General features: G+C 54.7%; 3 protein-coding genes across 3 annotated transcripts; 1 reads left to right on the plus strand and 2 right to left on the minus strand.

Annotated features, from left to right (window-relative positions):
- Window positions 1–351: 351 nt before the first annotated feature.
- Window positions 352–7,530, minus strand: E0L32_007086 (uncharacterized protein; the record flags this gene model as incomplete). The annotated part of the gene is made up of 3 exons (XM_031141792.1): window positions 352–4,747; window positions 4,787–6,970; window positions 7,025–7,530. 3 exons carry the CDS (start codon window positions 7,528–7,530, stop codon window positions 352–354), a joined length of 7,086 nt encoding a protein of 2,361 aa, XP_030993911.1.
- A 1,861-nt stretch (window positions 7,531–9,391) lies between these two features.
- On the plus strand, window positions 9,392–11,237 carry E0L32_007087 (uncharacterized protein; the record flags this gene model as incomplete). Its single annotated transcript, XM_031141793.1, has 3 exons — window positions 9,392–9,511; window positions 9,722–9,965; window positions 10,441–11,237. 3 exons carry the CDS (start codon window positions 9,392–9,394, stop codon window positions 11,235–11,237), a joined length of 1,161 nt encoding a protein of 386 aa, XP_030993912.1.
- A 437-nt stretch (window positions 11,238–11,674) lies between these two features.
- E0L32_007088 (uncharacterized protein) lies at window positions 11,675–12,497 on the minus strand (the record flags this gene model as incomplete). The annotated part of the gene is made up of 4 exons (XM_031141794.1): window positions 11,675–11,714; window positions 11,782–11,966; window positions 12,082–12,174; window positions 12,495–12,497. 4 exons carry the CDS (start codon window positions 12,495–12,497, stop codon window positions 11,675–11,677), a joined length of 321 nt encoding a protein of 106 aa, XP_030993913.1.
- Window positions 12,498–13,995: the final 1,498 nt, after the last annotated feature.

Below are 13,995 nucleotides of genomic sequence, written 5' to 3' on the forward strand. Positions count from 1 at the left end.
CCTCGACTGCACTTCGTCCTTGTGTCTACCCGTCACGAAGTCAATCATGGTCATTTCATCACGATAGAATGAAGGGATATGTGGTCAATGAAAAATCAATTGTGAACGCCGATGATAGTCCCTAGTAGTAGTAGTAGTGGTTACGCGAATCTCGTAGCTCTAAAAGGTCTGGAAGACCTAGAAGATCTTGAAGCTCGCTTTTCCCTGAAAATCTGCGCATCGAGTGGAGAGAGAATATAAATACAAAGAAAGCAGTAACTTTTCACCATTTTCTCCGGGCCATGAAGGAAGTCAAGCCGCATCGAGACCAAGGAAGCATGGTGGCTTCTTTCAACCGTAGATGCCCTCCTTCTAATCCACATCCATCATGTCGTCAACATTCTCGCCATCAACCTGCATGGCATCACCATCCTCGTCCTCAGTCTCCTCGTCAAGTCTATCTCGCTCCGCACGCTCCGCTCGGTCCAGGAACCCGAGCGCCGCGTCGTACGTGCCCTCGAGGGGAGGCCGCGATCCCGCGGGGCGACCCTCGACGTAGACGTCGATCTCGCGCAGGTCCCTCTCGAAGTCGTGCGCCGCGTAGCCGTAGCCGCCGGGCAGCATCGGGGCCACGGGCACCCCGGCGCTCGCGGGCGGCTCCGCCTCCATGTCCGGGTAGTGCGCCTTGTGGATCTTCTCGTCGATCGTGTCGGCCGTGTAGAAGTGGTAGACGTGCACCGTCTTGTCCTGCCCGCGCCGGATGCACCGGCCCTTGGCCTGTTCCATGATCATGTTGAAGCCGTCCTCGTCCTTGCGGATCGGCGGCGCGACGAACATGACGTGGTTGGCGTTGGTGAGATTGCTGCCGGCAGAGTCTGCGCTGTCGACCAAGAGGACGATCGCGCGGAGCTCTTCGTCCGCCTCCTCGCAAGCCTCGGGGTCGTTTCCAGCCTGGGTATGGTTTCCAGTCGTCGCGTTCTTGAAAGCCTCGATGTCGTTTCCAATGTTCGCCGGATCGACGCCAGTGATGGGGCCGATGTCAGCCTCTCGGCTCTGGAGCGCGCCGACGACCTGCGCGCGCATGGCCTCGAACGGAATGAAGATGACGATCTTCTCTTCCTTCGGGATGGAAAGAATCTTGGCCATCACGGCGGACATCTTGGAGCTCTGCTGGCCCAGGCTCAGCGCGCCGGAGTAGTGGCAGCTCGGATCTCGCAGGTCGCTCAGCACCTTGGGCCGGACGCCCAGCCAGTGAGTGTTGCACTGTTCGTACGGGCAGCGATCGACGACGCCCGCGCAGCAATTGTTGCAGACGCAATGTCCGCACATCGGTGAAAGCGAGAGTTCATTGTCAGGGTAGACGTTGGCGCACTTGTCGCACTTGTGGGATGTGAACTGCTGAGGGTCCAGGTGCTTGTTGAGCTCCAGCAACTTGGCGAGGTATCGTGCTCGCTGAGCAGCCTCGGAGAGCTGGTTGCTATGCTCAATGATGGTGTGCTTGAGGTAGAGCACGACATTGGCAACCTTGTCGAGCTTGGTGCTGCGAACAGTGATCTTCTCGTGCTTTGGGAATTCCTCCTTGACGCCCTCCTTCTTCCGGTTCTCGTCATAGTCCTTGGGAGATGCTTCTTCTCGAGCATCTTTAATGAGGAGCTCTTTCAGCTTTGCAGTGGTCTGCGCCCCGACGGTGAGGCCCTTCTTGCGGCACAGGATGCGAAGATCTGCTGCCCTCATTCCCTCGATCTCGTCTTCGGTGACGTCTGAGTTCCAACCCGCGCGCGGCAGGTTCCGGATGAAGCCACGGACAGCCTCCTTCACGGACGCAATGTCCATGGAGTCGTACAGGGCGGCGCGATCTTGTCCGGTGGCTCGACCCTGCTGTGTCATCGGCCTGAAATGCAGCAGGAACATGTCATTCGCCACACTGCCCTGGGCGGTGCCCAGGGGCTGGCGCTCTCTAATGAAAGCGAGCTCCCGAGCGAGGGTCCGCCAGTCATTGTCCGTGAGATTCTGAGCGGCAGTCTGGTTGTCGAGGATCTCTTCCATGAAGAAAAAGTCAAAAGGCGTATACAGGGCGAAGCCCTCATTGGCCATCAGCCACGCCTCGAACGTCCATTTTGCTAGAGCGACATGCTCAGGTCCGAAATTGGTTTGGGGATCGGTGCCGGTGAAGATACGGAGCATCAGCTCCTTGATCTGCGAACCGCCGTACTCGTCAATGTTGTCCTGCTGAAGCAAGTCCCCAATGAACATCTTGACGCACTCGATGGCGTCCTTTGTCTTGTCGGCACAGCCACGAACGTCCCCCCCCAACAGGTCCTTATTGTTCTCCAGGCGATAGGACAGATACATCAGCTTGTCAAAGTCGCACTTCATCAGGCGTGCCAGATGAGCAAGTTGCTTCAACTGCTTCTTGAAGAGGTGGTGCACGAGCTCGAACTCGGTTCCGACATGACCGCTCAAGTCGGGATCGTTGACGAAAATATCACCGAGGTGGCTCGAGGCGCGCTCCGACAGAGCCCTCCTCGACAAGACCTTGCCATCCTCCATGAACCCGATGTTGCCGGCAAGTGACATGCGAAGGTTCTCGGGCAGCGCGTCAAAGTTGTTGCCCGTATAGCTGAGATTGTATTCGAGCTCGCCGTATGCGGTGGCCTCGGCGAGGGACATGACGACACGGATCTCGGTCTCGCGCGTCGGCAGCTGGTGGAAGTACCGGTTCGACCGGTAGAAGTGAGAAATGCCGAGGCGGGCTTGGTCGAGACGCTCGAGCGAGAAGTCGATAGACTTCAGCTCCTTGAACGAGCGGAACTTCTCGGCGTTGGTCATGGGCTCAAGAACTGGTCCCTGGGCCATCTTGGGGAGCCCCTCAACCACGCATGGCTCGGGCCGCGCGATGTGAGCGCCCAGCATGGCTACAGTCTTGTGCACGCTCTGCAGGGAGTCCAAGGGCGGTGTGCCCGAGAGAAGCCACTTCGAGCTGGCCGTCAATCCCTTCACCAGGCAAGCGATCGCGGGGTTGGCGTAAGAGAACTCCTCGTAGACAATGCGAGCAAAGCTGCACATTTCAAGGCAGAAGCTCTGGAAGAACTTCTCTTTGGGCTCCGCGGGCATGTTCCCTTCTTTCTTGTGGAGTTTGTTGAGCATTTTGACGTTGTCGTTCCACTTCTTACGACGCAGATCCTGGACAAAGGCAGACATGTCCTCCTCGGAGCGATCGCCGCCCTGGTAGTGTTCCATGGCGCGAGAGAGATTCTCAAGGGCATCATGGTACCATTTCTCATACTCGCGCTCAGAGTTCGCTTCAGGTACAAAAGGCTGTCCGGAAACAAGTTGCAGGCGACTATGGTACGGCAAAGTCTTGCCCCTGTTCGTCTTCGGTGGCGTGAAGATCGCATCGCTCACAATGATCATGTCAGCCTTCCGGAGGCGTGAGTCCGTCACATTAGTCGGGATGTCCTTGATCTTTTCCCATCGCAGAATCACGTATTTGTCTCCTAGGAACTTCCGTGCCTCAGTTCCCCATTGTTGCACGATGGCGGCGGGCGCGATGACAAGAGTTGCATGCAAGTTGAGGAGGGGAAGGTGGCTCCGCTCTGCCATGGACAAGGTGCGGTCCCAGGTCCATTGCAAATCCAGAAGAGCCAGGACTAGAATTGTCTTGCCATAGCCGATATGGTGTGCAGCAACGCCTCCACGGCTATTCAGCCTCGACGTGTCATGGCTGTGGGTCGCAGTCCCCGACAATCTGAGGTGCAAAGGCTCCACAACAGATTCTTCAACCTCCTTCTCGGGGAAAGGCATTGGGCTGAGCTCCCGATTGTACATCCACACGACTGCCTGTCCTTGGTCATCGACCAAGGGAAGAAGCATATGTCGCAGAGTCAAGTGCCGATCGGATATCATGTACGCAACGTCGATTCCGACATTGAAGCCGGCATTGGCGGATCGAAGTGAATCCCTAAGCGGGCGAAAGTCCGGCCTCGGTGCCGGGACAAAGCCATTCTCAAAGCGATAAGTCAGCGCGGTTCCCTGCGCCATAGCCTCGCGCGTCATCTTCCGGTGACGGAGTTCCGAGAACAGGTGAGCCATGGCCCGATGCGCCAAGGTTCGGGGATAGGTGAGCATCCGAATGAAAAGAAGAAAATCATGCTTAAACTGGACAGATATCTGTTCGGTCACACCAGTCGGCAAAAAGCACACGTTTCTATCATGTTGATTGGTGATCTCCTGGGGTTTGTCTTTTCCAGGAAGGTGAATCTGTGCCTGGACGACCAACGGACAAGGTAGACCTTTCAGAGTCTCGTCATAGACCTTTGCCTCGTCTGGATCCTCGTTGAGGAAAATCTTGCCTGCTGCGTTGAGAAGTAGGTGTACTCCGGGTGAAGGCACGATGCACGTTGAGCAGAGATCATCATACATCAGCGGGATGTCCCAGACCTGCCGCCCCTGATTATCAAAGGCGAATGGGGTATTGAACGCAAAGTTCATGCTCCTGACAAACTCAGAGAGCTCCGAACGGTGAATCGTATGCCAGAGCTGGTCTCTGCTCAGAGACGGACCGCAGGCGAGCTTGTGCTCGACCATGAGTCGAGTGATGGCGGAGCCTTCCGTGGTACAGTCCACGACGGGGATTTGCATCATTGCCACCAACTTTGCACTGCGCTCGTCACAGGTTCCCAGACCCTCGGTAATCGAAGTTGAGTGTCCGACATAGAGCTTCTCATGCTCCGCCAGAGCTTGATCAGGTATTAGGACCACTTGGTGTCTGGCCTTCTCCTAGAAGCCAGTGATATACCCAACGTACCGCTTAGTCTGAAAGTCAAACTGTTTGTGGGGTTTGAAGTCGGGTCTGCAGTGGAGGATCACATCGCGATACTCAAAGTCCTCAAGCTGAGATTTGCCATGAGCAAAGACAAAGTGGTCATCTTCAACGGGCCCGAGACGGGAGCACTCCTTGAAAAGAAATACCTCTTCGCCCTCGTGAATGAACAAAGAGTCCTCGGCGGTGCCGCAGTGTGGCAGCCTATAATAGCTTCCCTCGACCAGAGACCGGATGTAGGAGAACTCATCTCCACAATCCATGTTGTCAAAGGCGATCTTGAGCCCATCATTGCTCCGAGTAACAACCAGCTCGATCTCGTTGTTCTCCGTGGGTATCCAGATGCAGAACTGGTCCGTATACTCTGGAATCACATGGTCCGAGGCCATGTCAAGCTCAACTTTGCCAATGGGCTGCTCCAGAGCTCCATAACCAAACTTTGCACCCGCCTCCTGGTCAGGTAGGGGAAACAAGTACCAGGCAACACAATGCATTTTGATGACTGCCCGAAGGCACATAGTCTTGGCCATGTAGACCAAGGTGATCTCCTCGGTCACTTTGCATTCCTTCAGATAGAACGTCAATTCTTTCAGCTGAGGGAAGTTGAGCAAGAGCAGTCGTCCAGGAAAGATGCTCCGGAGGCGCTGAAGGGTCTCAGACTTGGAAAGCAAGTGAAAGTCTGGTTTTCCGTGTCCTGGCGACCACTTTTGCATCACGTGCAAAGGATTGCCAGCCGTCGTATCGCAGGCTGTGCCGCCACATGCAGAGCACTTGAGGATTGAGCAATGGTGGTCTTTGGTCAGGAAAGGCCCATTGCAATAGCAGTACCGCTTGCCCCGGATAAGGATGTCAATCACGGCTTCCACAGACGTCCTGACATAATTCGAGGTCGACCATGCCGGAGACTCCCTGGCCTTGTGAGCGATGCCGGAAATCAGCTTCCGGTTGTTGCAATAAGTGTGCTCTAAAGGAACTATCACCGGAGGCAGAATGCCGTTGGCGGGTGCCGGGAAGATATTGAACCCCCTCGGGCAAACACGGCGTTCGGCCATGAGGGTTGCCATGATGATAGCGGTTACAACAGTGGTCGTCATGGCATTTCCCGCAAGCTCCTGCAGGAAAGGATTGGATTCCGTCGACAAGGTGAGCTTGTTGATGGGAATGCCTTGCAGAAGGAGAGCCTCAATTCCGAGTATCGGTCGGCCCTGGCTCGTGCAAAACATCATGCCACTGGGCGTGCAGCATCCGATGATGCCGACCTGCATCAACTTGCCCCTATCGACATTCTGGCTGAGCTCAAGGGTGCCGACTTTGTATGACATGTCAAAATCCAGCTCAAGGCCAACCTGGTAAGCGATGTCCAGAAAGTCGAGGACGCGACCTGGCTGGCCATACACCCAGGCCCTCCACGATCTATCGCGTGGGGTCACAGAGCACACGCGCTGGCCCTTCAGCTCGAGCATCGTGTACTTGTGAGTCCTCGGCAAATTGCATTCAGCCTGAAACTTTCGGTGCCGATCCACAGACAAGCACCAGTCGCCGTCTCGGGACAGAAAGCTCTCAAACTTTCGGTCAGACTCTGCCTTGTACCGGATGACGCGCGGGTCGTCAACTTCAAGCAGGAATTTGTCGACGGGAGACGAAGCTGGACGCTTCAGGTATTCGGCAAGTTTGAAAGCCATGGACAGCAACTCTGTGGCGTGGTCCTCGTATAACTCGTCAGGAACGGCCACGAGATACTTTCGCAGCCTTGTCTGAGGCAGGCCGTAATCCTTGGAGTCAAAGGAATCAAACTTCGCCCGGTATCCAATCAGAGCAAGATAGATAGTGGTTGTCTCGAAAGGCACACCATGGACGTTCTCCATGATGACGACGGTAGGGCGGTGGTGGAGAATAACAGACAAAGCTGCGAAGATCAGCTTCTGTGATTCTCCAATCTTGGACATGACTCCATCCTTCAGGAAGGCAGGCATGTTGTCATGTGCTAGCCATCTCTGATCATGAGGAGGAGGCTCCAGGTTGATGTCATGCTCCTCCAGGAGAGATGCGAGAATTTTCTTATTCTCGGGCTTTGAAGCGTTCAAAGACGAGAAGTCGATGCACGGGCTGCCTAGCACAAGAACATCGTAGTATTTGTCAATGGGTGCGTAATGTCCAGCAGCCGTCATGCTAGGAACCAAATTAGACCGTGAATCAGAAATATTCGAAGAGGAGTCTACTTACGCTTCTGTCGCGGCAGGGTCGCTCAGATCAACAGCATCGGCAAAGATCGTTGGCTTGTCCCTGTTTCGAAACAGGAAAGCCTGTTTCTGGGGGTTGTTTTCGCAAGCCCAGACTTGTGTGAGCTTGAACAAAGATTTGCCCTCTTCCTTGAGGGCATCTTGCAAAGCCTCGAGACCGAACATGGGCGCGTCGGTTCCGGAGTACATGGTAGCAACACGTAGCTCCATGCAATCCTCCTTCAGGATTTCGAGCTCTTCACATTTGGAGAGCACACAAGAACCCATCTCTCGATACAGAGTCTCTATGTCATTGGCCTCCGGTAAATCGGCATTCAGGATTTTGCTCGTGTCGCCGAGCTTATAGTAGTTGAGCTTGGCGGCTTGAGCCGCAGACCGGCCTGGCTGTCCTGGCTGCGGGCCGCTGCTTGACGACATGGCTGAGTCTGGCTGCGGGCCGTTGCTTGACGACATGGCTGAGTCTGGCTGCGGGCCGCTGCTTGACGACATGGCTGAGTCTTGCTACCTGAGGGTTGGTTAGGGCGACTGTGCATATATGGGAACGGGGACTTTGGGAGAGTTGGGTACTGACGATATGATGAGGACCGTAGTGATGATGGCGAACCCAGCCAAGTTTGCCCGATGGCAAACTATACAAGAATTGCAATCCAGCAGGGTTTGATGATGTGGCGATGTTACAGTATGATGCAAGCAAATAATCTCGGCGAGCGTCGAGGAAGGGGTGGTGGTTGTGGAAGCGGAGAGGGAGAAAGGATGTGGTTGTGGAAGCAGAGAGGAAGAAAGAGATGGAAAGGCGCGAGGACGAGAAACGAGGAAAATAAACAAACCCCGCGATCAAGTGGCAGGACTCGTGGACTCGCCAAAAAGATTAGGGCTTTTCGAGGGCTAGGATGTCGTCGGCGACGTGATCCGCGGTCAGTGCATCCGCTTAGTCGTCGACAGTCTGACCGGACCGGGTGTGGTCAGGATGCCGCCGAAAGTGGGGCCGGAAGCGGGTCCGATCTCTTGGAAAATGCCGGAAGGTACCGTTCCAGAGGCACCCTGACCCAGTCTCAGGCTGTCGGAGGCCAGATATCAGGGGCTCCTTTTGGTATGTACCTTTCACATTCCCCATGAAGATAGGAGACAGGTTAGTACTTCATGATCAAGCCTGGGCTGACCATGAGCAGGCTCCAAAGCATCTCAGGCCTCAGTCTGCCAGAATCGATCTGACTTTGAGAAGTGAGAATGGATCTGTCAGCTGCTGAGCAGTGAAAGCCAGAGGTGGCTAATTCAATGGCCCTTTCTCTTGATGGTGTGAATGTAGAGGAACATCACGCTGAGGAAGAACCCGGCAAACAAGGAAGAGATCTTCCCCATGGATGCTCCTCTGGAAGACACCAAGATGCATCCCTTTCGAATTTCTGCGGAGCTCAAAGTTGCAGTTAGGTGAGTCAAGGACCCAGTTGTACACACACACACAAGTTTCTTCCTGCCGGATCCAACGACCCTGAAATCGGAATAGACGCAGTATTATAGCATCGACGCTCTCAGAAGGCAGATACTCCTGTAAACCCTAAGCAGTGTGTGTCGGAAGCATTTACTCCTATGGGTCTGGAAGGGGAGTTCATAGCGATACACTTGAAGGCGACTCCACGAAAGACCACAACTGGCAGCAATACATATCGGGGTAAAGGATAGTTGATGGAGGAATAGAGAGTTGTGAGGTTCCTTAGAAGGAAAGCCGCGAATAGTGTGGAATGTGGCTGACGATGGTACTATACAGGGAGACAGTGTCGCGACTTGGAAACTCCTTTCTCTTCAGTAAGACCGAAATCTTCGCCCATTAAGCAAAACGCTGCTCAAACCAAGCAGCCCGAGAAGGATAGTTCAACTGTCAACTTCACGAGTCGAACAATTCCGAAGTATGACGGACTAGGACAGCCAAGTACACTCGTACCAGTCATGCCTCCCCCAATAACCGTGTTGAAGTGAAATGGGCTATTGGTCACTCAATTTCGTGCAGGGCTTTTGAAGTACGGGGAAAGCATTATGGAAGACAATACCACCTCAGGTTCTGGACTTTCTGTGGGTTGTGTATAGTTGTTGCATGGGTCTTAGCCATGTGCTTTATGACGAGTGTGTCAGGTTCCAGCCATGTGTGGGGAAGGAGTGGAGAGAGTGTGGCGGAACCACCGTTCGACAGTCTGACATCGTGCGGGCTGAATTCAATTTCGAAGCAGGTGATGTACTCCATACTTCAGCACCGCACACACCGACCTGTGCAACATTTGAGAGCTGCGGGAATTGCCTTTCCAATCCTCTCAGTCAACTTGGACACTGTGAGAGGGTCCGGGACCGGCACCATAAGATGGATTCTAAACTCGAGTCGACAGACGCAAAAAACAAGCTCGAAGACCTGTCCGGAGTGGTGCTCAAGCCCGGCGAGAATCCCTACCACGCTCTCATAGACACTTGCCATAATGATGCGGTAAGTCCTCTTTTTATTCTGGCTGTCACTCAACACCTTGTGATCTCAGTTCAGCAGTTCAGGCCACTTTTGGCAGACCAGAACGAGACTCTAAGGGGCTGCGCTTGCAGGCAGTCTGAGCAGCACTGAGCAGAGCTGAGGGTTGCTCACGGCAGAATAAAAAGCGCTCGTGCGGAATGAAAGGACCCGTGTACTGACATTTAATTGAAGGCCGAGATCCAGACCCTCTACTCAACCCATCGGGTGACGAGGAACGCGCAACAAAAAGAGAAATTTCTCACCTCGGAGTTCAAGGAGGTCATCATAGACCCGTTCCTTTTCAGACTGGAGAATCCGAAGCTCTTCCCAGGCTTCGCAGATCCTCGTAATTGCATGGTGCTGTGGGCAAGACCGCCAGAACACATCATGAAGCTTGCCAGCCACCTTCAGGCGATGCTGAAGGAACTGGCTCCAAGTAAGTTGAGCGAGAACCTTGGTCAGATTCGTTGATCTTGTCTACTCTCTGAAGTCAGAGATACTCTGTAAACTGCAGAGATAAGCCAAGGCGTGTTGGCTGGCGGAAGGCTGCGGAGGCAGCATGCCAAAGCTGCTCATGCCGAGGTGGCAGCCAGCGGAAAGTCGACCCCTTGAAGAGGCTGGCGCAACAGCCCCCTGAGTGATGCGCAGGCTCCATGTTGAACTTATGTCGGCTTGGAATGGTTTTGCCACGAGTCTGTAAAGTTCAATGGCCCAAGGCACAAGTCGTGCCCGGATTCTTCGCGAGCCTTCAGTGAGGGCCACTGTTTTGGAGGAAGAGAAGAGGCAGTGTAAGAAGTGGAAGAATGGGAGTGTGGTAGAAGAAAAAAGAAGAAGGGAAAGGAAAAGAGTTTGAGGAGGATGAGAAGAAAAGTCCTTTGAATAGAAGGGTAGTGGCAAGGCTTTCAGCCCAGATCGGCAGGACCCCCGAGGCAGCAGCCTCATGGACGGCTGCAAGTCGAACCATCCCCTTCCGTCCGAACGCACACAGATACCGAAGAAGAACCCCAGCCCTTACGAGATGCGCACAGTCGAGCCTTCCGCTTTGAGAGAAACCTCATTTCACGTGCGTACGTCTGCTAACACCAACCCTCCCTATCCAGGCCTATGGCTCATGCCCACCCACCGCATGCACCTCACGGCCCTCGAGGTCGACCACTCGCGCACGCCCGACGAGATCGCCGCCCTGCTGGCGACCCTGCGGCCCAGCGCCCCGGCGCTGACGGCCTGGCCCTACGCCCACCGCGCGCGCCTCGTCAAGCCCATGCTCTCGTACGACCTCGCCGCCATCGCCGTCTCCTTCCTGCCCGCCGCCGGCGAGGAGGTCCTCTCGCCGCGGCCCGTGCTGCCGCAGCCCGACGACCGCGCGTCCCGGGACGACGGGTACACGTACCACCACCTGCGGCGCGACCTGTTCGGCCAGGTCCGCGAGGCCGGCGTGGACATCGTGTCGCGGTACGTGGTGCCGAGCGCGCACATCACGCTGTGCCGGTTCCTGACGCAAGACGACCACGCGTCGCCCGAGGCCCGGCAGCGGTGGATCAACAAGATCGACGAGATCAATGCCTGGCTGGAAAGAGAAGTGTGGGATCGCAAGGACGGCGAATTCCTGGGCGAGTGGATCGTAGGTCAGGAGAGAGGACTTGATTTCCGGGTCGGGCCTCTGTGGTACGGAGGTGGTCGGTCCATCATGTTGGGCGAGGGCTTCTAAAGAACGCTAAAGGCATGTGCAAGATACCAGGACACAGCTTATAGACTAGATTACTAGAGGATGCAAGCTCGAAAGATAATACCACTGCTTTATGATCAAGAGTGCTTCATCTCATGTCACATCACACACGCCGGGGCACATCTGCATAGCGAAAGGCAGAGCTTCCACACCCTCGAGATAGAATGCACGCCCCGAAGCCCCAAACACTCAACAAGATTCTTCACAAGCTTCGATAGTCGCAATATATGTCCACAGGAACGGTCGTAACAGGTCGGATATTTCTGACCGCAGTCCAATAGGGATTCTATTTGTGCCCTAGATACTGCTCCTCGAAACTGAGGATTGACTCCTTTTCCCCATCGCCAATGTTTCCAGCCGTGTGACCCGCGTGCCGTGCAAGAAAATCGTGAACCCTTATGAGCGTAGAAACAATGCAATTAGAACACCAGAGCAGCACCCTTCGTCTTCTTGTCACCACTGTGAAGTCATCGAGGTTAGCATTCGTCCGCAGCGGTCGACTTCGTCCGGGGAAGACTCGACATACCCGAGCTCGAAGTGCTTGCAGCGCTTGAGTGCTAGCTGGCACTTGGTCTTGCATGAAACGCACTCCAACCGCAGAACGACCTTCTTGGTGGTCTTGGCCTTCTTGTGGAAGACGGGCTTCGTCTGACCACCGTAACCGGACTGCTTGCGGTCGTAACGGCGCTTTCCCTGGGCGAAAAGGGAGGCCTGTGATCTCCGTCAGCAATTGCGCCCTCGACTTGCTTCCTCTGCTCCTAGCCGACTCCGGGGAAAGTTCAAAGTCGAACTATCGCCGAGAGGGGTGGGAGGGCACATCACGCACCTTGCCAGCCTTGTACTGGGTAACCTTGTGCTGGGTGTGCTTGCGGCACTCCTTGCCCTTGCAGTAGGTCTTACGGGTCTTGGGAATGTTGACCTGTTTGCCGCCAACTGTCAGCCTTCTGTATCTCGAGATCCTGATGCGTCATTGCCCTGCGCCATATATCTCCGCTCCAGCTCGACGGGGAAAGGTCGTGGGTCGTGGAATGATGTTCGAATAGGATTTTCGCAAGCTGACGTCTGCATCATCGCTTCGTTTCGACCCTTCGTTGTGGATTGTTGAATGTCCGAATCTTGTCGATAGGTTTCTCCCAGTCGAGCCGCCCATGTCCAACGTCAAATTCCTCGCATCGTGTTTTCGGTCACATTGAGAGCATCCATCTACCCCCGAAAGACATCAATGAATTGCATACGTACCATCTTGACGGTGTTATCCCGAGTCGTGATATGTGGCTGGTTGGTAAGTGGAGGAGTCGTGAGAATTTGTGGTAAAAAGTTCGTGGATTTGGGTCAAATCGAGTTGTGCGTCGGTAGGGTCGGCGCTAGGCGAAAAGCAGAACTCTGGTGGGGTGGCCCGTACGAAATTTCGTGAGAGGAGATTGGGTGTGGCGTCAAGAATCACGAGCCACATCAAGTTTGCACGAGCCACACAGCCGGCACCCAGCTGTCACGTGAGAGCTTCCCCAAGCATCCCAAAGCAGTGCACTTGCTGACCACCAAGATGCCAAAAACCTCCGGTTGGGTGGGTATGATCGCGGCCCTGGATGCAGGGTTATCCCCGTCCAGTAACACGGGATGTTAAGAGCTACTGAAACGAGCGGTGGGGATGAAGCTCTCCCCATGGCTGATTGGCACATTCAAGACTGAAGGCTTTTTCTTGCCTTTCTTTGCTCTCAGACCGCCATATGCAAACAAGCTGAAGGTCACTGGCGAGAAAGAAGAAAAGGAGCAAGGCAAAAAGCAAAAAAGAACGCATTGATGAGACATCTTTGACCCTCAAGATGATTATGAGTGTTGAGCAATGGCGCTGGAGGAGCTCTTATTTTGGTCAGTATCATCAATCTTAGACCGCAAATGAGCATCAGACACAACCCATGTACACATATCGTAATCGTGATTGATTGCTCAGCACCGCCGGACCTGATTCTTGGAGCGCAAAAAGAAAACAGTCGCATGCTTGTACGAACCTGGCGAACAGGAGCGATTCGGGACAAGGTTCATTTTGGTGATGTGATTTTACGGAGCTGGTCCACCAGTGAGCAGGGAAAGCCACCCTCCTGTGCCGCGCCGGCCAAGGTGAGGAGCATCTTCCTCGTCGTTGCGCGAACCGCAAGCGTATTGGCGCGCAAAAAGCCGTGCAAGGGAAGACTGATCACCAGCGTCGCGAGGGATGAAACGTGGCAGTCGTCCTGTCGACTCGATGGGAAAATACAGTGGTTCAATTTCTGAGCTACTGAAGCTGAAACAGCACTCAGTGGCTGGTCAGATGGGGTTTTAGTGCTGACTTGGATGCCGACGAAGTAACGAGCAACGGATATCACAGTGTTTCGGATTGCTAGCAGTTAAGGCCTACCTATTAAGCCCCAAGGACCTCTCTGTATTGCTGTCTCCGGCCAGCCACTGGCAAACTTCGTACACTCGTAATGAGTCAATTGGGAGCCCATGCTCACCTGGACAGCTTCTAGACGTTCCATCCTCCCAGGTTCGACCCCAGAAGGTCCAGTCATTGAACTTACGTACGGAGTACGTACGTCCTGGTCTGCTGGCCAGATCAGACCAGGTACGGATAGTGTGTTTGGATTTGCCGCACTTCCCGCGCCCGGCTCAGCCATCGACCAGCAAAGGCCTCCTCGTTCCTGGATGCGACCCTGGTCGCTGTCCCTGATCCTGACCCAAGGTCAGCCAGAATGAACCCCTG

Source organism: Thyridium curvatum (assembly GCF_004353045.1).
Source record: "Thyridium curvatum strain D216 chromosome Unknown NODE_42_length_358865_cov_86.645117, whole genome shotgun sequence".
Taxonomy (NCBI): Eukaryota; Fungi; Ascomycota; class Sordariomycetes; order Thyridiales; family Thyridiaceae; genus Thyridium; species Thyridium curvatum.